This window comes from Athene noctua, chromosome 2, assembly GCF_965140245.1.
Source record: "Athene noctua chromosome 2, bAthNoc1.hap1.1, whole genome shotgun sequence".
Taxonomy (NCBI): Eukaryota; Metazoa; Chordata; class Aves; order Strigiformes; family Strigidae; genus Athene; species Athene noctua.
The window spans coordinates 47697539-47725417 of NC_134038.1; the positions used below are offsets into that span (position 1 = coordinate 47697539).

The 27879-nt window shown below is 39.9% G+C and overlaps 1 protein-coding gene across 1 annotated transcript in view; it reads right to left on the reverse strand.

The window, feature by feature from the left end:
• Positions 1-4361, reverse strand: part of ASXL3 (ASXL transcriptional regulator 3) — a 132861-nt gene extending 128500 nt beyond the window's left edge. Inside the window, exon 1 of the mRNA XM_074899018.1 lies at positions 4227-4361. Coding sequence (XP_074755119.1) covers positions 4227-4280 — 54 coding nt within the window. The 5' untranslated portion in view covers positions 4281-4361. The remainder of the gene's footprint in view (positions 1-4226) is intronic.
• Positions 4362-27879: the final 23518 nt, after the last annotated feature.

Below are 27879 nucleotides of genomic sequence, written 5' to 3' on the forward strand. Positions count from 1 at the left end.
CTGCTTGAGAGTCCTTGTGAGTTTAAGAACAGATGAAACTAAACGAATACAAGTTTTTTCAACTAAAAGGAATCATTACAAATAGCTTAAACTACTCAAGTGTTTAACTCTTCCATTCATTTTTTATGAGTTCCATGTACGACCAGAAAACAACTCTATAGTTTCATCAAATGGGGATCAACTGAAAGACAGAGGAAAAACAGGATGTTTCTCCTCCTTCCTTTAAAGATTTTCATTTGTTCTCATTCTTAAATGTTCTATCTTAGTCTATCAGACACAAAAAGCAGAAAACTGGTAGGGAGATAATGCCCAGATCATACACAAGCATTGCTGTAGTCTGCTGCAAAAGCGCAGTACAAAGTGAGTTGACATATCGGGTCTACATCAAAGATATGCCCTGTGGCAGGTTGTAAAGACAGGTTGCAATTTTGTCCATAAAAATGCATGTTCTACAAAATGGGTTCTGTAACATGAACTGTTAGTGGTATGCCACCATTCCACTGATCCTGCACATGCGTTCATTTCTCAGGAATGCTTGTAAGCTGGGCTATGCCTTGCCCTAAGATAAGCAGACTTGCATGAGGAAAAAAGCAGTGTGTCGCAGACAGAAAGATTCAACTCTCAGCAGGAGGCTTTATCCACAAAATGCGAGTTCCAATTCCAATTCCAGGACATGCCAGTGGCTCCTGTTTTAGTGCCTGTATCACATACGTGGTACGTACAGAAAGAGCTGAATATAATGGGAGTCCTTTCCTTTTTATGTTTTAAAAATTAAGGGAACAGCTTGAAAAAACACTGAATTGCAGGAACTTAAGTTTTCAAAGACCCTTTAATCAAATACCAAAAAACACCAAATGCAACGCTGACTATCAGTTTGGAGCCTCACCACTTAGACTTACACATTACAATGTATTTTAAGACTGTCATGTAATATATATCTCTAAAGTACTTCTGCTTCTTTCATTGTGAATGTGGGAAATGGAGAGCTGTGTAATGATTTCAGGCTCGAGTCCAGTTTTTGTACTCTTTTTTTATCCGTAACTATTACATGGTGCATTATGAGTTCCAATATAGACTGAATATAGAGACGTGACCATATCCATTTCTCTCATAATTACTGTGAGAGAAGTAGTAATAGAGAGTGAATGAGGCAAAAGTGTAGCCACAGAAGGAAGATGATTTTATGACTATGAAACAGGACTACTATGGAGACGCTGTTGGTACCATAACTGCCTCTCCCACTGATTTCCTGCACAGCTTTGAGTAAGGTACTTAATCTTTCCATGCCTCAGCTCTGCATGGGTAAAGCAGAGGTCAAAATACTTAACTTCATAGGCATGTTATAAGTATAGAAACATTTGCGTTTGAGAAGCTACCGGGTGTTGCTAATAATAGCTATTTATGTATGACTGAAATATAAAAGAAAAAGAGATTTTAGCACAGAGTTTGAAAGGTGTATAGAAAATTAGGCAGGGCACCTCCCATGAAACAAAGAAAATAAAATGAAAAATCAGCAGCTCTAGTGAGTGAACTTACAGTACCTGGGAAACTAGCATGCAAGTACGTCATTTAAAGTCTAGATTGTAATATATGGACGTACACAACAGAGTGAAAAAGCAATGCCAGCAACGTTACCTCTGTCATTTCACACTTCTCAGCACTACTGAAAGCCCAATATTGTTGTAATGTAAGGGCTTTTGGAGAAAATTTAACATGTAAATATCCATACATTTGCTGTATGTATTAATTCATCCTCTTGTTCCCAAAAATAATTCAGCAGCGTACAATTTTACAACATATTGATCTAGGTAACTCACGAGTCGTTTCTTGTGAGTAGGTATCAATCACTTCATTGTTTACTTGTCCTTGGAAAGAAATTGATTTAATCAAACCTTGCAGTAATACATTATTGATGTATCCCAAGAAAACGAAGTCATAATGAACCATCAGGGTCCTAACATAAAACACTGTAAGGAGTGGCAATTTTGGCTTTGTGATTTGCAGACATACGTCACTATACAAGCAAATCCCCGTGCAAGGCTGTAGTTGGTCAGAGCAGCACTATCATTCATGTAACAGACTTGGGAAAAGTCCTCCAAAACTTGGCAACCCCAGGAGGCTGGACAAAACCACACCGTGGACCTCGTCTATCTCCACCACTTTTTTATAGTGTTGTATCATTTTTAGTCAATTTCAGCAAATCATGACCCTTCTAGGGGAGCAAGAGGTGCTATCAGGAAAGTAAGTCTTAGCCCTTCTCCTCAGCACTGGCTCAGCCTTTGTTCTCCAGAGGCTTTAAACTTTTCCGTATATCAGGCCACATGGGAATAGCAATTTTACTCAATATACAATAAAATCCCTTTATGCACATTTACCAAACAAAATACAGCTTATAGTGGCAACTGCAGCAGCAACTTGAAAGAGTAAAGTTACAATAGCATTTGATGTATTTTATAGACTTTGAATACACGCTGCCAGTTTAAAGCATGAAGAAACAAGTATTCTACCAACACTCACTGATAAAATTATTTTGGCAAAGGTGAGTGCTTTACTGCAGTTCAACTTCTGTTACAATCGTGAGAAATAAGAGAGGACAGTAGCGACACTGTATCAGAACGTCTTCACTAAAGCCGCATTATTACAAAATCTTGTAGGATGTACAACGAGCCGTATCAGAATTTAGCCCTGACCAAGCATATGAGAACAGCTCGGTACAGCTTACAGAGACATCTATAGGTAGTGTTTGTCTAATACCTTGTAATTATTTACGCAGGAGAGGCAAGCTGAACTTCCTATGTAGGAATTCATACAACAAGGTGAAAACATTTTTACAAGAAATGTGCTTCACAACTAAACAAATAACAGTAATAAGATATGAATACCCATTACTAGAAACAGATGCACCACTAGCACAGGCATGTTACTTAAGCAGTTAAGCCTGTATCGGAGATGGATAAAAGATAAAGTTGATATAGATAGGAAAAGCAATATAACCAGCAGCCTATCTTTCTAGCTTTGTCATCTTTCTACACACCCATCTGAAGCCAAACGAGACCCAACTTTGCAGAAGACACACGTACAAATGTGTACAACCATACATGCTGTATTGTGCATAACTACTTGTAAAATTCCTAGAAAGGAGAGAACCTGTACATACTCCGGAACTGAAGAACAACATAAACAATGTGCTCTATTACACTTAGCAAACAATAAATACGGGATCATGAAAACAGATACAGTAGGGTAAGGGAGACAGTTTTTTAATGAAGTGGGAATGGACTAAGTCACCAGTGCCACAGAGCCTTCCCAGAAGTGGGTTTGATTGCCCTGGATTTTCCCTGCTTGGTGGGGGAGGTAGAGAGGGTGAAGGGAAATCCCAGGACAGAGTTCTCTCTAACGTCCTCGCCCCTCACCCCAGTTCTCCTGTCCGCACTAAAGGGATGAAAAGGCAATTCCCGGGTATTTCACTTTTCTCCAGTATTAAAAGGAGGGATTTTCTTGGGATAGCTGATGGATGAACTTGCAGAGATAGAAACAATCCCTGGGTATTTACACACACACACACATGCAAAAGAAGAAAAGAATAGGCATTTCCTCACACATACACCGAGGAAGGGATGTAGCTATTTCTCCTCTCCAGGCGGGGACGGGAGGAGAGCAGAGGGCTGCCTGTTCCGCCAGCCCGGGCTCAGCCACGCTGGGAGCGGGCTGCCCCGGCCCCGCCGGGGGGAGGCACCCCCTCCCCAACACCCCCCCACACACACACAGAGGCACGCCCGAGCTCCCCTCACGCTGGGGCACCCCGGCCTCTCCCTTCACACACTAACTCGCACCAGCTCAATTCCTCCCTCCGACCCTCTCACTCGCACACTCGCTCACACACACTCCGCACAGGCACTCCCTCACACCCGCACTCCTTCACGCTCCCTCACACTCACACACACTCTCCCCCCACCCCATGCTCCCTCTCTCACAGAGTCCCTCACACACACTCTCCCTCAGTCTCTCTCACACACACACTCGTTTTCTCCCGCCCCCCCCCGCCCCTCACACGCACGCTCGCCCCAACGGCCCCAACCGCCGGCAACAAAGCGGCGGGCAGCGCGCGGGGCTGGCGGCGGCGGCGGGACGCGCGCGCGCGCGCGCACACACACACACGCACACACACACACAGGCACACATACATACACACAGGCACACACACACAATGCTGCCGCGGCACCTACCAGGCGGGCAGCCTCGGCCCAGGTGCGGTCCTTCTTCTTCCTCTTGTCTTTCATGTTTGCATCTCATTGAGGTGGTTCTGGGGGGGGGCGGGGGGAGGGCGGACCGGGGGGGGCGGGGGGGCCCGGAGGGGTTCCGCACGGACAATGATACGGTGACACCGAGCGCTGGAGCCCCCGGGGCGGGAGGGGCGGGGGAGGAGGAGGAGGAGGAGAAGGAGGAGGAGAAGGAGGAGGAGGAGGAGGAGGGGAGAGGGGGCCGGGCCGGCTCGGCTCCCCGCAGCGGTGGCAGCGGCGGCGGCACAGCTGACAGCTTGAGGGATGCTCCGCTACGCTCACAACAATGCACTATGACGTCACGCGGGGGAATGGCGCCCGCACCAAACATCCCCGCGGCGGCCGCCCTCGCGAGGAGGCCGCCCGAGAGCGCTCCCGCCCCCAAGCCTCGCGAGAGCCGGCCGCGGCGCCACGATCCCCCCGGGCTGGGGGCGGCGGCGGCGGGCTGGGGGGCGGCGGGGCGGCGGCCAGGGGGCGGGCGGCGCGGCCGGACTACAGCTCCCGTGGTGCAGCGCGGGGCGGCGGCGGGCGGGGCCTCCCCCGGGGACGCGGCGCTGAGGGCGCTGCCGGGGCGGCGGCGGTTGTGACTGTTGGCGCCGCAGTTGCGATTGGGGCCCCTTCGCTTCCCCTCCTTGCCCGCCGGCGGCTGTTCTCCCCGTTTCACGCCGAAAGAGCCTTCGGTAAACCCGGCCGAAAATAGGGCCCGGCCCTCCCCCGCTGTGCGACCTCCTCGCTGGCGCTTACTTACGGCTGGGGCAGCCCTCGGCCTCGGCCGGGCCGGGCCAGCTGCGGCAGGCTGCGCTCAGGGGACTGCCTGGGGGCGGCTGTCGCGCCTGGCGCTGCGGCGGTTCCCGCCTGTGTCCTCCTCGCTTCGCTTCGACCCGCGTGCCGAAATCTGGCAAACCCAGCCCTGGCCGGAGAGGTGCCAGCTCGGAGAGATCCCGCGGTAGCGTTTTAACTCCTTTTCTTGTTGGAACAAGAAAGAACATCTTCTTGTTCCAGTGTAAACAAAGAGGCCGATGTATCGTGCTCGTAAAACTGCTGAAGAATGATTTTTTTCTTGCATGATCTAGGAGTAAGATACCCACGAAATGAGAAGCAAAGGACTTGGCGCACCTTCCCAAGTTGCACGATACTGTGATGCGGGTTTTCTCCCATTTCCTTGTCTCCCCCAGCTATTAAAGTACATGTGGAATACTATCGAAATACATTTGGCATTTGTTGTTCTGACTGAAACGAGTTAGAAATTATTCAGGCTTTTGTGTATCCATCTGTTCAGTCCCTGCTCCCCCCTTCATCCATCTCCCAGGAACACCTCCGTTCTGTCTTCCCCTCTTGCCTTTGGTAACATTAAATCTCATTTTCCCACAAACATACAGTTTACTAGAGGGAAAAAGAAGTTACCAGTAACCACAACGCTCAGGCTGTTTTGTCTAGAAAAGGACTGGGGCAGCCCTGAAGGAAGCAGAAGGGGCAGCCTGATAGCATTCCCAAAACACTCTTGAAGGACGCTCAGAAGGTGCACACTGTTCAGCTGCAGATGCATCCCAGTCTCGCTCCCCAACCTTATGGTCTACTTGGAAATAATACATGGACGATGTAGTTCTTCACCATGACACCTTTCCAGATTTCATATTTCATTCCCACTTAAAATAAAAACATTAATGAAACGAAATTCTATTAAAATGGCTGCTTCTAAATTAACTTTTGATTCCATACCATATAGCATTGAGCAGGGGATTTGAGTATGCCTCAGGAATGTTCTTGAGAAGAATGTTGTTCCAACTGGAATGTTTCAGGTTTGACAGAGTTAGGTTGTGTAAAAATTTTTAGTCATCCAGTTGTCAAAACAGCTACATATTCCTTTGTTACTTACTGAATACTTTCTTTGTCACCTTAGTAACAGTAAGAAAGGAAATCCTTGTTATTAGGATCACTTCTTTGTCTATGTTTTGTTTCTTTGATTTGTTTTCTGCTTTTTATGTCTTTATCCTACTTTTTTCTTCCTTTTGCATTTCCTCATCTTTAGTAACTTTCTACACCTATAGGTTTCGCTCACATCTCATACCTCATGCTAAAACCTGTAGTAATTAAGTACTTCATTAAAACTGCCTTTGAAATACCCTCATTGTTTTCAGTATTGAAACTACAACGAAACAGAAAGCAGAGGCAGATTTATCAGTCACTTCCATCATAATTGGCTGTTTCAAGAAATAAATGCTCTGCATTAGCTCCCCATCTGTTCACAGGTAGATGATGATCCAGTTGCTTCACGTACATAACATGAACTCATCTTCCATTACTCTGGAGAGCTCTGGTGTTGCAGCATTGGTGTTGGACAGAGGAGGACATTTGCCAGGTGAAAGAAATTCAGGAAGCCTCTAAAGCTAATCTGACTTTGTGGAATTTTTTGGTTGGTTACTACTATTGTCTATTGCAGTCAGGATCAGACTTCCATTTGGTATTTCTGTGGAGACCTGGAATAATCTTTTTAGTATTACATCCTTTCTATTCAGCTGGTGAAGAAATGAGTGTCTGTGCTGTCATTTAATTCATTTGCATCATTGCTACAAAGTCCAGGTGTTCCTAAATTCCTTCTGTTGTTCACATGTAAATGGTTGGAAATCATATACTTAGTCAGTGGCACTGACTTGCTGGAGACAGAAAACCACTTCTGCTGTTTGTTGTATCAGAGCAGAGAGCTGGTGTGCATTCTCTATGCTTTCATGATGAAAAAAAAAAAAAAAAATCTGTGTTCTTGAAATGAAGTATGGGGTTTTCTTCTGCAATGTTGTAGCTGAATCCAGTAAAGATTGCCAGCTCACACAAAGTGACTCAATAGAACAGTACACTGGGAGTTAAAAATCATGTGTCAGTCTAGAAGCACAGCAAAAAAAGGTCATGTTCATCTTATGAAAGAAAGCATTTCCTATTGATTATAGATAGTATTTACTGCATTAATTTACTTGGCACTATGAGAGACCATAACCATTGCTTCTCTAACTGAATTTGCAATAGGAAAATTGAGAAATGGTGAACTGCATTCAAACTGCAGCCACTGGAACTATGGCTAAAAGCTCAGCATGTGTTACATGTGTATGTGTGTATATGTATGTGTGTGTGTAAATATACTACTGCTGTCTCCACGGCACATTGTAAACCAGATTGGATAACGTGCAGATACTGCAGAAAGATGTTATATTAAAATATGCCATGAATTTCTACCTAAGCAATATTTCTGTGACGTTACAGTGCCGGATGTTACTGTTTTGACCTCAGATGGAAGCAGTTATTCATTATGGATGCATTTGTGTCCAGTTACTTTTTCTTGTGTCAGAACGGTTGTATGCTACCAAAATAACATTGGATACTGGTTTCTCAGCTTTAGTACTCGGTGAATGCATTCACCTGCAATGCTTTAGAAGTTTGACACTTGACGTTACCTAGTGAGCTACCTGAAGAACATTATTTTGTTGTTTCCTGCATAGAAAAATGACTTATGATACATATTGCTGATTTTTTTGTTGTGTACAGTAATATTCCTGTTAAGCAGAAATCTGAGAACTGCACTACATATGCAAATATATATATATATATGTGCATTGTTTCAATACAGTGAAACACTGCTGCAATACAAATTCCAGTTTCAGCTCTTAGAAACAGTATCAGCTATTACATGGAAATGCCATATGTGTGTAGAAGGATTTATTCACAGCATGACAATTCAATCTAATGTGCCCCTTTTACAATGGAAATTATATTCTCTACAATTGAATGAGAGATGCTGAGTTACAAAATAATTAAAAAAATAGCCCAGAATGATACTAATGGAGACACTGCATTTTCTGAATCAGTTTCAGCACAGTGGTGACAAAAAACCCAAACCAGAATACTTGTTTCTGTGTGGACTTAGAGAAGCCAGACAAAGCCACTGTGATTGACAGTTAACCATTTGCAGATACTGATGTCATAGTTGCAGAGTATGTTTTCTACTCTTGGTTTAAAGAATGCATATTGCCAAGTATTGAGACAGCTTGAGTTTCACAGCATTTATTACACTTAATGGAACTTTTCTCTTTTAGTCATACGCCATATGGACCTGAATCAACATCCAGAGCTTTTCAAATATGTTAATAATTCTTAATAACAAGCTCAGAATCTAGTATTATCTGGACGATGCTACTGTATTTGGAACGACTCCTGAATCTGATGGAAAAAACCCTACAGGCTGTACTTCCACATGTCAGTACAGGAGGACTGAAGCTGAATTTTGCTAAATATTAAATCAGATGCACAGAGTAGTCTTTTCTTGAGCATGTCATCTCTCCATTGGGATTGGAAACATTCATAGAACATATAGAAGAGCTCACCCTTCCCAGAAAAAAAATTAAAATAATTTAAACCATTTCATTTTCAAATGAAGGTGTACATTGTCTATTCCAGACTGTGCAATGCTTGCAGAACTATTAAGAACAATACATTGTAAAATCTCGAATTTACCCAAGACATCTCTCACCGTAGCAAATTTTCAGACAATGAAAGCTTTGTCTGTGAATAGCCAGGGTTTATACTGTTGGCTTCAGTGTTCACCACAATTGTCATTACTTTTGTCTCAGACCAGGAATGGCCAAATGCTATAAACGTAGGGCTATTTCCTTTACTCCCTCCTAGCCCGCCGGCAGCCAGATAAACACTCAGGGTTTTTTTATGGCATTGCAGCTGATCTAATAAACCTGATTGCAGCTAACCTGAGATCCACTTTGCTTTCCCAACAGATGAGCAGTGGTACCCCCAGCGTGTAGAGCTTACTAAGCAGTCACCTTCCAGTCAAACTACCTCCAGGCAGCACTTGCCTCAGCCATGCTGGGCATTGCTTTTTCATGCTACGAATATGGAACCACTTTTCCCCAAATCCGTGGGGACAATTTCTCTGAGAAGACCATTGTGTCTGAACATGAACCGTTTACAAGATGCCATAAAAGTTTTGGAAAGAAAACATTTCTTTGTGCATATACTACATAAGAGTAGGGAACCTGCCTCTGAGGCATTACACTCCAACTGCATACAGATCACACCTCCTGGCAGTTCTGTTAACAACAGAAAGACTCAGAGGAGCAGGAACTGTCTGCAGATGGCTAGCAAGATTACTTTCATTTTTATATGACACAGTTTAGTCAAAACCACAGCAGCTGATAGTTTTATCTCATCTGCTCTTTTTTAGATGCTTATCTAGTTGATTATATGGAAGTTGCTGCATGGATTATAAATATGTTTTCTGCAATTACAGCAGAAAGAATTAAAGCTGTTTACTTGTAGTGTCTGATTTCACAGAAATTTCATATCTTTCTGTCTAGAAGGTGATTCAGGAATTCCAAATGCATGGATGCTATTCTAATACTGTGCTTAAGCCTACAGAATGAACTTCACCCGCAAGATAGATATGTAATGAAATGTCACCTCAAGTTATAGGGAATTTTAAGGAATTGTGAAGGTGTCCCAGAGGAATTACAAGCAAAATTTATACATCATGCTCATGGTAAGTCTCAAGTTGTCACAACAAATCAACAATTACATGATAAGTTCTGGTGGCCAGAACTTGATAGGAAGGACAGACAAGTGCTATCAGAGTCTACCCCTAACACCTTTTTCTCCATGAATGACTGCATCACAGCCCCTTTGCGCAGTTACTTGAGCTATCCAGCTACCTTTTTGTGATAGCTAACATCATAAAATGACTAAACAAAGCATTTACGTTGTGTGATGTCAGCTGCTATAATCACTTTCTTGTCTGTTCTCAGCCAAGAATGAAAGCTGTAAGAATTTAACTTCTTACAGTGTGCATTTTTTTCTGGGAATATATGTAAAAAGTCATCATCAAGTTACCTTAAAGCTGATGAAGAACCAGAATGTTAAGGAGAATTTTGAAAGAGACTTCACAGCTAACCTGGACAAAAGCTTGGAAGACCTTCTCAATGGACTAATTAAAAACTTAAGGAGTAACATACCATGTAATCACATAAGTCATTTCTTAAACTAATGCCTGCAGAGCTACACACACTGACTTAAATGTTGCTAGGGTGAGGATCTCTTAACCCGCCATAGTAGCACAGTCAGATACAAAACACGCAGTCCAACAGCATGAGAGGTAATAAAGGTCATTGTTGTACTACAGATCTGCAATTCAAATTTGGCTTGTAAGTGCAAAATCGTGCAATCCTCTGAAAAAGGGAGTCAGAGTTTATGTTGTCTCTCAAGGTCGTTGGGAGAAAAGGACTACATGCATATAAGCTATCTTTCTGATAAGTACACACCTGCTTGCACCTGCTTGCCAAGGGCAACTTAGAAATATTCTGAATTGTTCACGCATAATAGATTGCTTTCCCTTACCTTCTCTGCATTACAAGACAAAGGAACAAGATAGTCTGGTCAGCCTTCTGCTAGCTGCAGATAACTATCTGCATACATCAGAAACTTTTAGACAACAACAAAATAGCACAAATATAAAATGTTTGTTTATTAACACCACAAACTTCTTAAAAAGAATACGGTCGATGCAGTATTGGTGATAAACGGCAGAGGGCATTTCTCAGACGCACTGATGCGAAAAAAGCTAATTCAGTCCGGGGAATCTCTTTGTGTATTTAGGCTCTTGCTGCAGATATGGTGGTGGCTTTCCTCTTTTGATGCTCCTATATGACTGTGGAAGCAACCACAGTTATACTACACAACATATGATACTTCGGCACAAGTCAATAAACAACCAGTTTAGGTGTATTATGTTACATTTCTCTGGTTGAGCTGTGCTGACTCTGCAGGAACAATAACCATCTTATCTCCTGAAGTCGGCAGAGGAATCTGCACATGCTTGGAGCAACTCTGCTGATTAAGGCCTTGGCTCTGCAAGAGGCCCTATTCACGACAATACTTGCAGCATCAGTGCCATTTACTTATATTATCTATTTAAATCTGAAAATTATAAAAGTCAAATAAAAAAGTTATTAAAATGAGAGTATTTTCTTATTATGAGTAAAAATGTATGTGTTGTAATCTGGGGCAGGGACTGAGCTTTGAGAGTGTGATTGTAGTGTGGTAACCACACCAATCATTGATCTGTAAGCATCCCAACAGCAATATATATATATATATATATATATATTTAAGATTATGCACATTTGAGTTATATACTCTTTTTAAACTGTTAAATAATAAGTTTTAAAATTCTGTGAATATCACGCAAGAAACTGGGAGTCTTAATTAAAAACATACTAGGCAGACCAATGTTAATTTTAATGTCAGAGTATTTGGTGCTTGATTTCTTCAGTCATTCCGTTTTCATCCTCAGCTACCCTCTACTACATATCTCAGATAAACTTATGCCCACATCGGGTCAATTCTATTCCTGTGTACCATCCATCTTCTATAGCCATTTTTTATCTCTAATCCCCAGATACTTTTTTAAAGCATCCTTTTAGAAATGAGAGTTTATAAAGTTAATCCTTGCTTAAGAAAGTTAATTTTAAATAACCATTTAAAAATTAATTAAACACACATTCAGATGATTTTGTATGTTCTTCCAGAAGAATTAGCAACTATGGAAGTTCACTGTCAGTGCTGCAAGTTACCTACATAACTACACTGGCTTTTATATGGCCATCATGAAGTTTATGGATTGGAAACACTTTCACCAAATTATGACAAGTTACTGGAAGGCTAATTGGGAAAATTTAAGGATTTGCATGGCAGACGACTCCTTTTCAGAGCCCAAGATTAGGGCAGGGACTGGAAGTAAAGGTTACAAGGCGGATGATTATAAGTAAGTGTGCAATTCATAATAAAGGTTTGTGGACTGTGAGCTTTTTAGATCAATCACTTCAAATAGCTGGCTTTTACGTTATACTGAACAATTATGAGGGGGAAAACCTGTAAGGAAGTTATTTTGGAAAATGAAGGAATCTAACACGTTATTAGCAGGAGAGTATCACTTCTGATCAACTGCTTTTATAGCTGACTAGGTTGGTCTACTCAATTTGCATTTAAGGAATGATTAAAATAATCTTATAATTTTCTGCATTCATCCTGCTAGAATTTATGAAAAAGGAAAGAAAATAGTTATGCATAATTACTGTAAGTGGTTGCAAAGGATAATGTGCTGCATGCAGAGCATCCACCTTGCCTTTATGAAGGCCAGCCATTTACATACATGTGAGAGAAGTAACCAAAAATAAGACTTTTTATAGAAGAAGGAGAAATTGCCTTTCTTTATTTGATTTAAAAGATCTAAATTGGTTATTTAGAAAAAACAGGGTGACTGGTACAAGGAGTGCATTATAAGCAGTTTTTCAGAGCATACAACCATGTTCTATATTAATAAGCATTGTGGGAATGAAAACATCACTTATACCAATCCAGATATAATGATATTTCAGGTAGATAAATTGGAGTGTTACAGCTCAGCAGCAAAAGGCATACTGGAAAACCTCCTTAAACAAAACCCTAAATATGCTGGCTAAATTCTTAGATGGAAATTGCCATTGAGCAAGGGGCCAGCTCACAAGCTATATATCATTTATGTGGCATGCTGCATGGCAGTATACGTTAGCTGTTACGCAACAGAATCCTTTAACAATAATACAAAGATGTGTTTTTAATCTGAGGTTACTGCTGTTTTTCAGCTGATCAGTACTCCAGCTGTATCCAGTCCCAGGTCCATTCAGCCTATAATTAAATGTGTCCTTGAAATTTCAAAGAAAAATTTTTAATTTTCAGTTTTCCAAATCAGGAGTACTCTAAGGTTACTAAGAAGTATAGAACACTGTTCCTCTAATTAAGTCTTTCAAAAACCAGGGATTTTTTACATGGAGGATTCATTTCATGTATCCGTGAGGTGATTGGAAGAGACATTTCTTGCGCTTACAGGCCAAAAAGAGGCTAAGATCCCTGAATTAGACTCGGGCAGAAATGCCTTAATCCAAAATCACAAACCCCAAAGCTTTTCCCCAAGATTTTTCTTGCCTGAAAATGTGTAAAGTCCCACGGAGCCTGCCTGTTGTGCTGCCCATTCCAAAACTCTACCTTAAAGGTAATAAGCAGAGTATGATGGAGCTCCTGCTGAAATTTAGTGACATACTGAAAGAAAACGGTCTATTTGTAATTGAATTTAGCAAGGTGCCTCAATACTCCCCTACTTCTGAAAAATAGGAAGGTATTATTTACTTACTTTAATGTAGTTATACTTTTAAAGAGAGTGAATAAGGTAGCTGGAATATACAGATTTTCTTTCATAAGATCAAGTTTCACTTAAAATTACTCTAGCTCTACTTTTGTGGTTATCCATATGTTATTAAAGCATTTTTTCTTTTGGCATTTCCTCTGTGGGGAAGAGACTGGAACAAGAGTTTCAAGTTCCAAAATAAATGGAGGATGGTTATTCTGGTCTGAACAAGAAAAACTGTGGTCCCTGTAGTCAAGATTGCAAACCAGTTTCGGTTTAAAAAAAAAAATCATATGTGAAATTCCACAAGGCATAGAAGGAGGATAATGTACAAATGCTGTACTATCGCAGAAACTGTGCACTCAGATCCTGGCTCTGCTCCTTCTTTGAATCCCTGGAAGTCAGTTGCTTTTTCTGTAGCACAGTTTTCTGTCTCTAACTAGAGATATTAATATTTCATTTCTTCCTCCATTTGTCTTCCTTGCTTATTCAAATTGAAAGCTTGTCAGAACAGGGACTGAAAATCTCTTGCTATGTATGCATCATGAAATAAAGTGGAAACCTGATCTTGGTTTGGTCTCTCAGGCTACCATATGAAAGAATTTATATATATTTCTCTACATATTAAGGTAAATGGCAGTTGTATGATGTTTGAAAAATACAGTAAAATTATTACCTCACGTTTTTATCCATATAGATATCTAGGGAAAGCCAAATAATGAAATGTAGCATATGAGTAGTCCACTCTGTCAGACTGAGTGGGATAAAATTATCAGCTGGCCAATGACAGCAGCTTTCTGGATATTTTGCAAAACTGGAACATCACAAAGATATGAACCAGGAATAATTTTATCAGACTGCAAAACTGACTGAATTTGGCAATTCTGTACAAAGGACTTTCCAGCACAGATGCAAGCATAATATTGTGCTAGTGGCTGTATATCCTTTCTAAGGAGAATTCTATTTTTCTACTTCTAAATAAATATTAATTGTATGGCTGGATTTTTCTTTTCTAATAATTCAATTTTCTGGTGAGTTCAAGACTGAGAACAGTGAGGTAAATTGTCATACGTGTTTTCAGTTTCAAAGGGTCCCTTAAACTCAGATCTTCTCAGCTGTTGAAATGTTGTGACTGAAAACCACTAAACCAAACATTGTTAAATATAGTAAAAAGGTTTAAATTCAGGTGAGGTTGGTCAGGTTTAACTTGAAGAAAATTACTCTTCAAAAAGTTACTCTTTACTGGTTAAAATACAAGATACCAAAGAGAAATTCAGCCATCGATTTAGTCATGCTTTCATTACCAGAAACTGAAGCCAACATGGCTTGCCTTACTTACATAACTCCTATACCTCTGCTTTCCAATATTAAGACCACACAAGCTCATTTCAAATTCTAGAGGTAATGAATAGGTCTGCATTATTTTTATGTGATTCCAGGGAGAAGTACACAACACTGTTCATGATGTTTGCTTTGTCCCCAAATGAATATATGCACTTCTACTATGCAAAGAGGTGGGGTTTTTTCATCAGCAGTGAGAGGGAAAAAGTAAGAGGTCACTCACCAGATTAAATAATTTTTTTGTGATCAAAAAGGGAGGCATAAAAAAAATTACATGTATAATGTCATCTATTGACTCTCATAGCTGCCTTTGTTCCATTTCTTTCCAGATTGTTGTTCTTTTAAAATTCAAATTCTTGGTATTCTTTGAACATTGGCATTAGTGTTCTATCTTCTACAGCTGGGGATTTCAGCTTTCAGAATATTATTCCATCTGGAACTTATAGGTTTTGACCTTTTATCCTAAAGGCCAGATTTCAATAGATTTCCAGAGTTCAATAATCCACACAGTATATTTCTTCCATATTTTAACAGTCTTAGTGTGTTCCATAATTGGTTGATTAAAAATGTAAAAAGGTTGAGATGCAGAACAGTTTGTATTTATGCACCTATGATATTTATACTTCAAATAGTTCCCTGACATTTTATTTGGAAACTGATGTGTTCTTCTTCCAAATAAATAATTCATCTAATGTATTACATTTTTGTAACTCAGGGATGAAAGTCAATACTATTCATAGAGCTGTTAACATGCATTCTAGTAATTTATGGAATAATTATGACCATATTTGGGATATGTCTATTCCCTACATTTCTGATTTGTCCTCCTCCAATACATCTTGACAACGTTGTTGTAATTCATTTATATTGGACAGAATTAATATATTTAAAGACAGACAATTAGTTCCAGACAAATATATTAAAAATATAACACAGCTGTTTGAAGCTCACTTTCTCCATGAGACCTTTACAGTAGACATTTGGTTAGTAATGAAGGAATTTTGCAGTTCTACCCTTTATTCTTGGTCCATGGGACCATGAATGATAATTTGTACTGAATCATTATCTAAAACTGTTTAAGCTTCTAAAGAATTCAGATGATACATGTATGAAGTGCTTTATTTCAGCAAGTGGGTGGTACGCAGCACTGTACTTATATGGAAATAATTCTTCGATAGCTTACTCAAACTTTATTCTAACATCTAGCCTTACTTATAATAATTTTCTCAGATTTTGATTTTCTCAGTTAAAATAACTACACAAAGGTATAAATTTATTTCCCCTTTAGTGGTTTTAATAATTCTTCTTATGATTGTATTTTACAAGTGCTTTAATCTTAGAAAAGTGTCATTCATGTTGAAAGAGAGAAAATATTTCAAAGAACAACACAGAGAACTTCCAATTGACATTAATGCAAATTTAAAAATGGGGAATTAGACTCAAGGGAAGAAAATCAGTGGGAATTCTGCCATTGACTTTATGAGGTCAGGATTTTTTCTAGCCCCCGCTGTATAACCTGGGAATGTTGATTTTACACATCTTGTTGAAATTCATGCTTCCGTAGTACATAGCTCATGGATAACATTCCATGAGCCTTAGAATTTGTGAGGGCAGCAATATTAACAAGTAAAAATCACAACTAATGCTTGTCAACACATGTAACATTTTATAAACCTACATGCATGTTGTGATTCATTATCATCTAAAAGGAGAGTTCCATCAAAAGTGACATGGCTATTCACTTTGTGAAAACAGCTCGTTTAAAAAATTTCATTAGAAAGTAACAGATTTGTCGTGTTCTCTGAGCTGAGTAACCAAAAATATAATTAAACATCACTATTGGGTTCATTGAGAGTAATAAACTTAATTAGCAGACTCCCTTTTGTTTAAATTGACAATTTTCTTTAGGACACCATTGATAATTTATTTAAACTAATTCCTCATGAAAATTAAGTATTAATTATGAAATTGCTATTTCATAATGGTACCATAAAAAATGCAGATCAGATGCAGATAAAGATTGACATTTTTAATCGGTTTTGCCTGCTAATAATTTTCTTTCATCATAAGTGAACACTGGATTGCTTGCAGTGATTAACGAGAATATCCTAATAATATTAGAACATTTAAAAACCTTGACTATTGATAAAATGTATCTTGTCACAGTTATGTGGCTTTTCACAGAATTAAGACAGTAATTAGTATCTGAATGTTGATCAAAAACTCAGCCCAGAGTAAACATATATAAAAGAATCAGAGGTAGACTGTGATAATTACATACCATTTTGTAAGTAGAAATATTATTAAATCCAGAATGGCAGAATAGGAAATTTTGACCAATTTTATTTTAATTATTTAACATAATTATTATGTTGTAGGAATTGTTTATATTTATTTTTCTCTCTGGTCAGAACTTTTTCTTGTAGAAAGCCATAGAAGAGACTCTGATTCGGGAGGATGTTCATTATTTAAACGTAACACAAATATAGGCAGTACAGAAATATTTCTGTGCTCCATATATAAATATATAAACTTCTTGTACCAGTGAACGTTTTAGATTATTTCCATATATATAAAACAGCTCTAAACATTACCAGGGACAGTGTTATTATGGGAACACTAGCCTTTTTTAGAAAAAAGCAACAGAACAAATATTACTGATAAATTGTGAGACCCACAAATGAACATGTGATAGGTAATGTATTTCTTTCTGAATGCTCACATAACCAACAGAGCATTACTTTGTGTAGATTTTTTTTTTGTAGAATGTGAAGTCATTACAGAAGAGCTATTCAGAGAAATGAAAAGATAAATTTGGAATGGAATATTTTTGGGTTTTGAAAATATCATTTTGGTGACAAAGCAAAGTAGGTCTACATCATCAACAGGAAATAACTGGCTTTAATAAAGGAAAAGGTTTCAATCTGATACATATTTTAAAATACCATGTTGCTGGAAATACGAACACTGCGTTTGTAGATTCTGATTTAGAATGACATCTCCCCCCCTCTAATTTACATTTTATTTGAAATAAAAATTTCAGATTCCAGCTGTATCTGCTTTCACATTTTATTTCAGGTTACTCCTTCATCAGCCAAGCACCTCTTCCCAAGACTGTTGTGCTTCCTGTAGGCTGAATCTTCAGGATGACTGGGCTCTCACTTGTACTCCAACAAAGTAGGTAAAAACCCAGATGATAAAATGGTGACTCAATGGAATTAAATTTCTAGCTAGACCACTATGGCTCTTTTGGAAAAATATTTCCATTGGCAAGTTCCAAGTAATATTAGCACTTTCTGAAAACTCCTAATATTCTATCGGTTAGTTCCGATTTACTCAATCTATAACAGCTTTTATTTAATCAGTGTCTGCTGCAGTATTTTTTAAATGAAAGGTCCTAGCAGGATCTTGCAATGGAACCTTTTTATCCAGAATAGGAATTCTGTTTGAAATATGGGGATATTAAAGCTACAGAGTGGTATATCCAAATTACTAGGTGCAAACTAGTAAATGCACTTTTAATTAGTGTAAGTAAATGAAACATTTCTTTAAAATTTAATAAGCTCTTCCTTAACAAGGTCACATCTTCATTTTCACCTTTAAAATAAACATCTGTTCTTACTTCTGAATGTATGTAACAAGTTTAGCAAGTTTTAAAAGTAAGATAGAAAGGTAATAGTCTATATGCTTGCACAGACCAATATGAAAAGGGAATACATTTTTTCCTTTCTCTTTTGGTCCCTTATTACATATACTTCTAGGCAATTTAGATAGTGAGCATTCATGAGCATAACAGTCAAAATAAATCAAAGAAAATTCTGCCTCTATTTCTTCACAATGTAACGAAAACCTTTAGAAGGCCTTCTCAAAATCTATTACATATATATTATTTAGCTTTACACTCTCACGAGATACTGTATCATGAAAATATACTGCAAATAGAAAAACGTAATTTTATTGTTCAGTAATATCCATGGTGATAATGATGTGAAATAAGAATGCCACTTTCTCCAACTAAAACAAACATTATCAGATTACATGCATTTTAAATTTATATGAAGTATTCACTAGATTAAAAATGCATTACATTCATTGTAGAGATTTCCAAAATTCAGAAAAAAATCTCTTCCATTATTGCATTTCTTCAAACTTTTCCTATGAGCGCTATTTTAATAAGAGTTCAAACTGCAAAGTATAATTAAGGGCATAAGAGCATCACTGCTGTGAGTACCTGGGCTGTTGTCAATACACATGATTTAAGTCTTTGCATCATCTAGGAAACATGCTGATGGTTAAAAAACATAATTGCTTCCTCACAAGTCACTAAAGTGTAAGATGTTTAATCTGTTTTCTTCTTGAAAGCCAGTCAGAACTATGGAATTTTATGACCTTAGACCTTCTGTGACACAGGTTTTGAGTGACAGTTCAGACAGGGGAGATGTATATTTGAATATATCAGTTGCAGTCTGAAAAAAATGAAGACTGTTATTAAAGCAATTGTTCTTTTTATCTATCTTCAAGTATTTTTCTGAAGTCTCATTTACCCTATATAATAAATAATTTAAAAATATTAGCACTTGCCATATGTGAGAGATAAGATGAAATTATTGGCAAGACTTCAGTTTTCAGACAGCTTCCAAGTTATTAAACACTTTTTGTTGCCAGGAGTACACTTTGGAAGGTAGAATTGGCTGTTTTTCTCATTGTTAAATTGTAAATTATATTTTAAAAAAATGGAAAAGCATCTCAAGTTCACACCACTGCTTTCTGCTGCTGCTATTATTATATTGTATATACAGTGGCAATCTAAGATATATTCAGGAGCCTGTCCTGTTTCAGTACCATCTTCTAGGAGTGCTTAGGTAAGGAAGGGATCTTAGGGAAAAAACCTGGAAAGAATATGTCTGTTTTTCTGCATTAATCATAATAAATTCTAGGTTCAAAATTTGTTTAAAGGATATGTGTTCTTTTTATGTGTGGAGGTGTGTATACATTAATTCACTCACTAGTCTCGACTAAAGCCTGTGAAAGGTTTGTCTTTGTCCTCGGTGGGCTTTGTATGCCTTTTTGGATAAAGATTCATGACACTACATTGTTGCAAAGTAAGAATTTTAAAAAGGGAAGTAATGACACTGAATCAATGGAATAGCAACTGGTAGTGGTTTTGCTAATGGGTAATTTCTAGTTAGGAGTGCTGACAATCATGTGCTAATGTACATATTTCTGGATTATGTAGAAACACAGATCCATATTTTAATATTTCTTATACACAGATCTATTTCTTGTGAAGAAACAAAGATCCAAGTCCTCAGCCAGTTTAAATCAATGGCTTGATTTTGCTTATTTTCCTAAAATTTTTTTTTATGTCATTTTTAGGTCTTAGGTTCAGAATCCTCCAATCCATAATTTACTTTCAAATGAATCTAAAGTCAACCATAGTTTTGCAAATAGTATTATGCCCTTCCACACAGTGATGCATTTCCATATCTATTATTAATGCCTTGGTTGCTACAGTCTTTTTTAATTACTTTGTGTATATTATGCCTGTAGCATGAGTTTGTGTGCATTATCTTCACATGCCTCACCTTGTTTTCCTGCTCTGATCTGAGTGGGGAGCTTTTCTATTTGAATTCACGTCAGCAGCTTCTGAGTTATTAACAATTTTGTCACATGAATTTGCATCTCTCACCTCATAATGGTTGGAAGAGAATGGCTGTCTCCCTGTACCGTGTACCATATATGTTGATACCAGATATGATCTTTATCCGTTCAATACAAACTAAGACTCAAGTGAGAAACTCTGTTCCTTTTGTGACAATTTTCTTTTAGACTTACAGGAATCAACAAAAAATTGGTTAGATAGAAAGAGGTATATGAGTATCATGCAGAATTCCTGTTACAGTTAGAGAATGGAACAGAGATGGCATTTATATACATAGACAAGCTAACCCTGTAAAAAAGTTCCCATTGGTCACAGAACCTGCATTTCAGCATATGAAATGTTAGTTTTGTGAGAGGCTGTGATAACCATCATGTGCAAGCATATTAGTCTGGGCAGCCAAGACACCATTTCTAAGAATAATATTTGGCTTTCCAGCATTGTCATAGCTGCAGTCTGTTCTAAAGAGGGTTGCATGAATAAATGAATATTTGCCTTCCCAGCCAAAGTGAAAAATATAAGTGGTGGGAATGAGTCATAAAGAACCAAATTTGTGGCTTTTCACACTAGGAAAAAGAAAAGTTTTAGGCTAAATTAAACATACTGTTTGTTCTGCAACACAATTTTTATTTTCAGGCACTTGAAAGAAAAGAAAAGCATATAGACATCCACATACACTAAACTGCTTCTGTTCAGTAACCTAGTAATGAAGCAGCCCACCCAGATTCCAAAAACTCGTATCTAGTGTTTCTTCCTACCTTGAGGAGCTCTAACTCACATTTGCAGTCCCATGAGGGATTAAAAGTATGCTTCACCAAATCTGACTCAAATACTTCAGCACTTCACACAGAATCACAAAACAGTTGAGGTTGGAAGGGGCCTCTGGAGGTCATCTGGTCCAACCCCCCTGCTTAAAGCAGGGCTAAATAGAGCATTTTTGAAACCATAATAAAATTTAAAAAAAAAAAAAAAAAAAAAAAAGTGAGATTTATAACTTGCTGGAAAATCCTGTCCCTCCAGTTTTCATATGAAGCTCTTCTCCATTGCTAGTGTAATGATCTGAAGTGGCTTGTTTTGATTGCATTTGACTAGTCTTTTTCAGTTAATGTAGTTTGAATAATTACAGCACACTATTATAAAATTGACAAATACATTTCATTGAATAGTCTATAAGATACAGTCAAAAATCCTTCAAAAAACCTGTCTGTTGTGTCCTTCCATGAACTTTTATAAAACACTCATGCTGTTAAGTGCTCTTCCCAGTGGTACAACTGCTTTGGGGTGTTATTCATACTTTGCCCTGGAATGTAATTGCAAAAGCTGGGGATGGGGCAGCAGTAATATATCCTGCAGCACACTTCATTTTCTCCCACCCTACATATTACATGATGAGCTCTAAGTGTGACACAGGAAGAACTTAAAACTTTCCTCCACCACACTAGGAGTTTCTCAAAGTTGCATAATGGGCAACTCATTACGATAAATAGAATTAATTATGCACAATTTAATTTGTGGAAAGCAGATGTTATATAGTGAATCTGGGATACAGATTCTATTTTCCCACATAAGGCAATACTGTTTTATTACAGTTAACTTCAGGGTCTGGTTTTGTTCTGAAAATGTACTTCATGGAAATGGTGTGCTGCTAAATAAGTACATTTTCTCCTTGAATCAGCTGAAACATTTTTAATGCATATAACAAGCAATTGGGGGGGGGGGGGGGGGGGAAGGGGGGTGGTGGTATCAGCTTCTTGTTAGCATTGCAGTGTGAGTGAGTAGGACTATCTTGCTGCTTACACATTGCCAAAATTTGTGTTAAGCTATAGCCAGTTACACTTCACACATACATAATTAAAGACACAACTTGGGCATCTAACAATTTATTAGTGCTGAAGTATGAAAAGGAAGGAAAAAAAAAGGGAATAAAAGCTGATGTATGTTACCAACATTTTGGTTCGAGGCGGTTTCAGCCACTTACAAAAATCAGACTGGGCAACTCCATTTTTTGAGATGCAGCCCAGAGATGTAGCACTGGAGAAGGGAGGTGAATTCAGGTGCTGAGATTTTGGGTTGTAGATGATTTTAGGCACCTCATTCTAAATCAAAGCATTGGGTTAAGTTCATCGTTACCAGTTAGGTTAGAAATACTGCTTTGGATGCTGGCCTGGTGCCTCTTCTGATGTGGCTTAACATCTTTCCAATATTTGATCACAGAATCACAGAATCATCTAGGTTGGAAAAGACCCTGAAGATCATCTAGTCCAACCATTCTCCATTAGTGGGGAAGATACATAATACTGTGTTTGCTTTTGCAATTTTTTGTCATTCATGTACAAATTTCTCACATTGCAGAAGGGAAGATTAAAGAAGTAGACCCTGAATTTCAGTATCACAATTCAGCGTTCAGTACAAAGAGCTTGGCTTCTTATAGATTCTGTATGCCCTGGTACAGTGTATGTAGGCTGGAAGAAATGGCACAAATGGTGCCACATTTTCAAATTTTCCTATTCTGCAACACACACTATGCAGACCATCTGCCCTTCCTTTATGTATGGATCTAGCATGTGTTTTACTGACAATAACAAAGAAAAAAAAATAGCAGTTTTGGACAGTGGAAGAAGCCTACAGAAGTGTAAAATAACCCATATTTCAGAGTACGGTGCCTTTTTGCAGTGTTTTCTATTATGTCATTTAACATTCTCTGGATTGTAAGATAAATCTGTGAAAAATTCACAAAATGGTGCCATATAGTACATTTTCAGGATTTTTCTTGTTCTGTTAAGGTCCTAATTAGTCTTTAATGAGGGTGAAAAGTTATAAAAGAGGTGTAAAGAGATGTTCACTGGAAATAGTTGGTATCACACTAACTAGCAGTTGACAATCTCCATGTTTTGCCCATTCTGCATATGCTTGTAATTCCATATTTGTAAAACTTGAAAATGTTTCTTAATATACCTAAAAATGAGTAAAACATTATGTACTTAGTCCTGGTTCTTTTAAGCAACTTTTAAAGTGTTTAACTGTAAGAATAATCTTCATGCTATTCTAATTTTAAAATGCTTTCTATGAGATTAATGAATGTATTAAAACAGTCTTGAAGCTTTATTACCATTTATGAATAAATTATACAGCTAACTACAAAGACATTCAACTTTTGGGAAAATCTAGCTTTTAGTAACACCATCTGAATTTTTCAAATGTATCAGCTGGCAGCTATCTAAACGATTTTTTCCTGAGTTTGTTTAAGAAATCTACAACTAAGGATGACCACAGTGCTTTTATGATAGCAATCAAAAGATTAGACAACATGTTCTTGTTTCACAATAGTTACCAAGATCAATAACTACTTCCAAAGATCAAACACGGTAATGGTGAAACTTGTCATACATTTGTGACTCAAAAAAGCCCCTTTTACTGCTTCAAGAGCGGTTTCCTTTTTCCTTGGAAAAGCCTAGAAGAAGGCAGAAACTCTCTATTGCCAAGTAAGTAGTGATAAAACAAAATATGAGAAATGTGTGCAACAGCTTGGGGGTCTGAAGCCCTGGATTTAGCCTGGCAGAGTAAAAATGCAGTATCTGACACCCTTACCTATCTTCTTCCTTCAGTCTTGGTAAAGATAATCATATCAAGGTTAAAACTGGGATTTCGAAACCTTAAAATATCTAGGAACATGGTATTTCTTCTGCTGATAACTGCTGCCTCACAACTTCCTTGAATGATGAAGAGTATTTTGTTGTTCTCTGTAAAAGGGTATTTTGAGATAACTATCTCAGTGCAACATCATTAGAGAGATAAGGGTAGTTTTTAATTCTACAGAGTGTCCATAGTATTAATTCCCCCCATTGCATGGATCACAGAATCACAGAATGGTTGAGGTCAGAGGGGACCTCTGGAAGTCAGCTGATGCCACCTGCTCAACCTTGAGCCGTTTGCCCAGGACTGCTTCCAAACAGCTTTTGAATAACTCCGAGGATAGAGACTGCACAACCTCCACAGGCAACCTGTGCTAGTTGCCCTCACAGCAAAGAAGTACTTCCTGATGTTCAGAGGGAACCTCCTGTGTTTTGGTTGTTGCTCATTGCCTTTAGTCCTGTCACTGGGCACCACTGACAAGAGCCTGACTCTGTCCTCTTTGCACCCTTCCTTCAAGTTTTTATACACATCAAGGAGATCCCCCCCTGAGCCTTCTCCAGGCTGAACAGTCCCAGCTCTCTCAGTCTTTGCTCAAGGGAGAGATGCTCCAGTCCCTTCATCATCTTCATGGCCCTCTCTCCAGTATGCCCATGTCTTTCTTGTACTGGGGAGCCCGGAACTGTACTCCAGGCGTGGCCTCACCAGTGCTGAGCAGAGGGGAAGGATCACCTCCCTGAACCTGCTGGCCACACTCCTCCTAATGCAGCCCAGGATACCATTAGCTTCCTTTGAGGGAAAGGCATATTGGTTTTACCTTGCCCAGTTTTACTAAAATAAAAACTATTTACATCTTGTCTTAATTAAGATTATATTGAGGAAGTAAGGTGAGTTAAGGGAAACACTTCACCACCCCTCTCTTTTTTTCTCATTAAAAACATTTAGGCTGAACATACTAGAATGCATGTAAAAACTAACATAAAGAAGTGATGGGAAGGACACAGAACGCAGGGGAAAGTGATTTTTGGACTGTCTCCTAAATGTCTCTGACTTGTTTTTTTTATTTGGTACAAGGTGTTGTGAGAAAAAAACAAAAGGCAATCTAGCAGTAAATATCAGTGAGTCACCCTCTCCCCATTTCTCTAACTTTTTAACCTTCTACCTTTAAAATAAGAAGTATAGAAGGTTGCGCATATACTTCTCATGAGGAAAACCCAGATTTAATTAAGTCCCATTTGAGCCCTCTACGAGCCCTAGCCTCTACTTAAATTTGAGCGAAACGGCTTTTCACATCATTATACCGTTGTGCAAGTATTTCCAGAAGTGGATTTTAATAATCAGGACTGGCAGGAACCATGGGGACCAGTCTGGGCTGCGTTGGTTAGTAGCTTGATAATTTATATAGGAAGGAATTAAACAGGCAAGGATTGGCTTTGTTCTTCAAGATGGTAGTTCTCAAAGTTTGGACCGTTGACCGTTATAAATTTTCATTGCACCATCAACCTCAGCGGCAAAGTTTTAACCGGAAACATGTAAAAGCGAGATGATTCACAGCACGGCCTGTGTAAATCTTTAAATACCGAAAGATTTACTAAAGTAAATCTTTAAATACCTAATTGCCGGCACGGATCGAACGACGGCGAGCGTGCGGGCAGCCCTGCACCCCCGCGGCCTGTTTCTCCCTGGCGAGGCTGGGGTGAGCGACCGACACCCCCCCCCGATGCCTCCGGCGGCGGCTCCCGGCCGCGCCTCACACACCCCCCGGGCCCGCGGCCCCGCCTGGTCGACCGCCGGCGGGTCTCTCCGTGCCGCTTCCACACTCCCGACCCCCCCGCGGCGAGAATCGGGAACGGCCCGGCCTGGCCCGGCCCCGCCGAGGCCGCCGCCGCCCGTTAGAGCCGCGCGGTCGGCTCTGGCTCGGCGCGCGCGCTGCCGCCGTTACCAGGGAAACGGGCTAAGGGACGCCGGGCAGGACGCGCGGCCGGCGGGCGGGCCGCCCGCACCCCCCGCCTCCCCGCCTCCCCCTTCCCTCACCCCCGCCCGGCGGCGGCGGCGGGCGCCCAGCCGGAGCCGTGAGTACCGGGAGGCGGGGCTGGGGCCGCCAGCCAGCTGGGATGTCGGCGGCGGGCCTGTCGGGGCGGGGGGGGGCGGCAGCTCCGCCAGGCCCTTGCCGCCTCCCGCTCGGGGCGGGACTCCGGGCTCGGTGCGGGGCGTGCGGGACAGATGCCCTCAGGCTGTACTTTATCGTCCTCCAAGCGAGGGGCCGGCGCGGGAGGCAGCGAGGGGCCGCGGTGGTGGTGCGGGACCCTCGCCCTGCGGTGGCGGCGCCCGCGCCTTTCTCGCCGGTTCGGAGCGTCGCTGGTGGCCGGGCTGGGCTGGGCTGGGCAAGGCAGGGCTGGGCTGGGCCGAGCCGAGCTCCTCTCCCTGCAGTGGGCCGGGGCGGCGGGGGACGCGTTCAGTTCTTCCGCCTTGACTACCTTGTGGCGGCAGAATCGGCCAGAGTGGTACCTGCCTTTGTCTTCAGGAGGTTGCACCTTTGGGGATGTCCGACTGAAGCCTGGGAAAGCGCCTAAGTAGAGGGCGCGTCCCCCGTTGCAGAAGCGTTCGGGCATCTCTGCTCTGGCAAGAGGTTCAGTCAGAATGGCTTCTTGGGGCTTCCAGAACGAATCCCCTTTTCTTCTTGCAATGCTTAATGCAGCAGCTAAAGCATCTTTGGGAGATCCGATTTTTCAGCTATAAGCCTAAACAGGCTCTGCCCTCTTGTTACTGAGTTATTCTTAACTGACTCAAAGAATGCAATAAACTTTCTGATACGTAACTTTAAAGAGTTTTAATAAGCCTTCCTTTCCAAGTTTCAGATACGTAACAAACATTTCCCATACGCTCAAGAATGTGATGTGTCATTACCGAAGAGGAGACTGATTAAAAATGACATTTTTTCTCCCCTCAGAGGGTGTAGTAATTATTCTGTCTCCCCCCCCCCCCCCCCCCCCTTAAATAAAAAGCAAAATGCATAAGGCTAGAAAACATGGAAGGACTTGATATGGGAGTTATTCCAGCATTCCAAAAGCTCTTGGGTGTTGGGGTTTTTTTTTAATTTTCCTGTTATGCAGAGCTTTGTCTTGAAGATGTCACCTTCTGAGGTTATATTGCAGGACAGCTACAAGAGTGTACTCTCAATGTAGATATACTGAATTGTGTAAGTTCGTCTTTAATGTTGATTCCTTATAAAAAAGCAGTCTGAGACTGTATAATTTAAAAATATTTTTCTATTAATTTTCTTTTTACACATAACTTCTATATAGCATCAGGAATTAATTAGCTGCTAAGATCTGAGCAGTGCCACAAAATACATCTTAGTCCAACTGAAAAAGAATGTGTTTATAGTTACTCAGCACTCGATTTGGAATTTGGCAAGATCTTCTCTTTAAACTAGAAAACACACAGATGCAATTTCATGTTATTTAGTAGTGTGTTGTGTTCCCTTTTTTATTTTAAATAGATTGTATGATCCTGCCAAATGACAACTAATTTTGTTTCTCTAATCTTTGCAACTAAACTATTTATATAATATACATAATGGCTAAAATTACTATTTAACTTCAAGTCCCTCCGAAACACAAAGTAATAAAATACAGCTTAAAATGGAAAATCAAATAGAGATGTATCAGCATTTTAAAATGTTTCTTCCTCCATTTTTTTCTTTGAAAGAGCATAATATTGGCATGTTAAGCACAAACCATGTCTTATGCATGGCA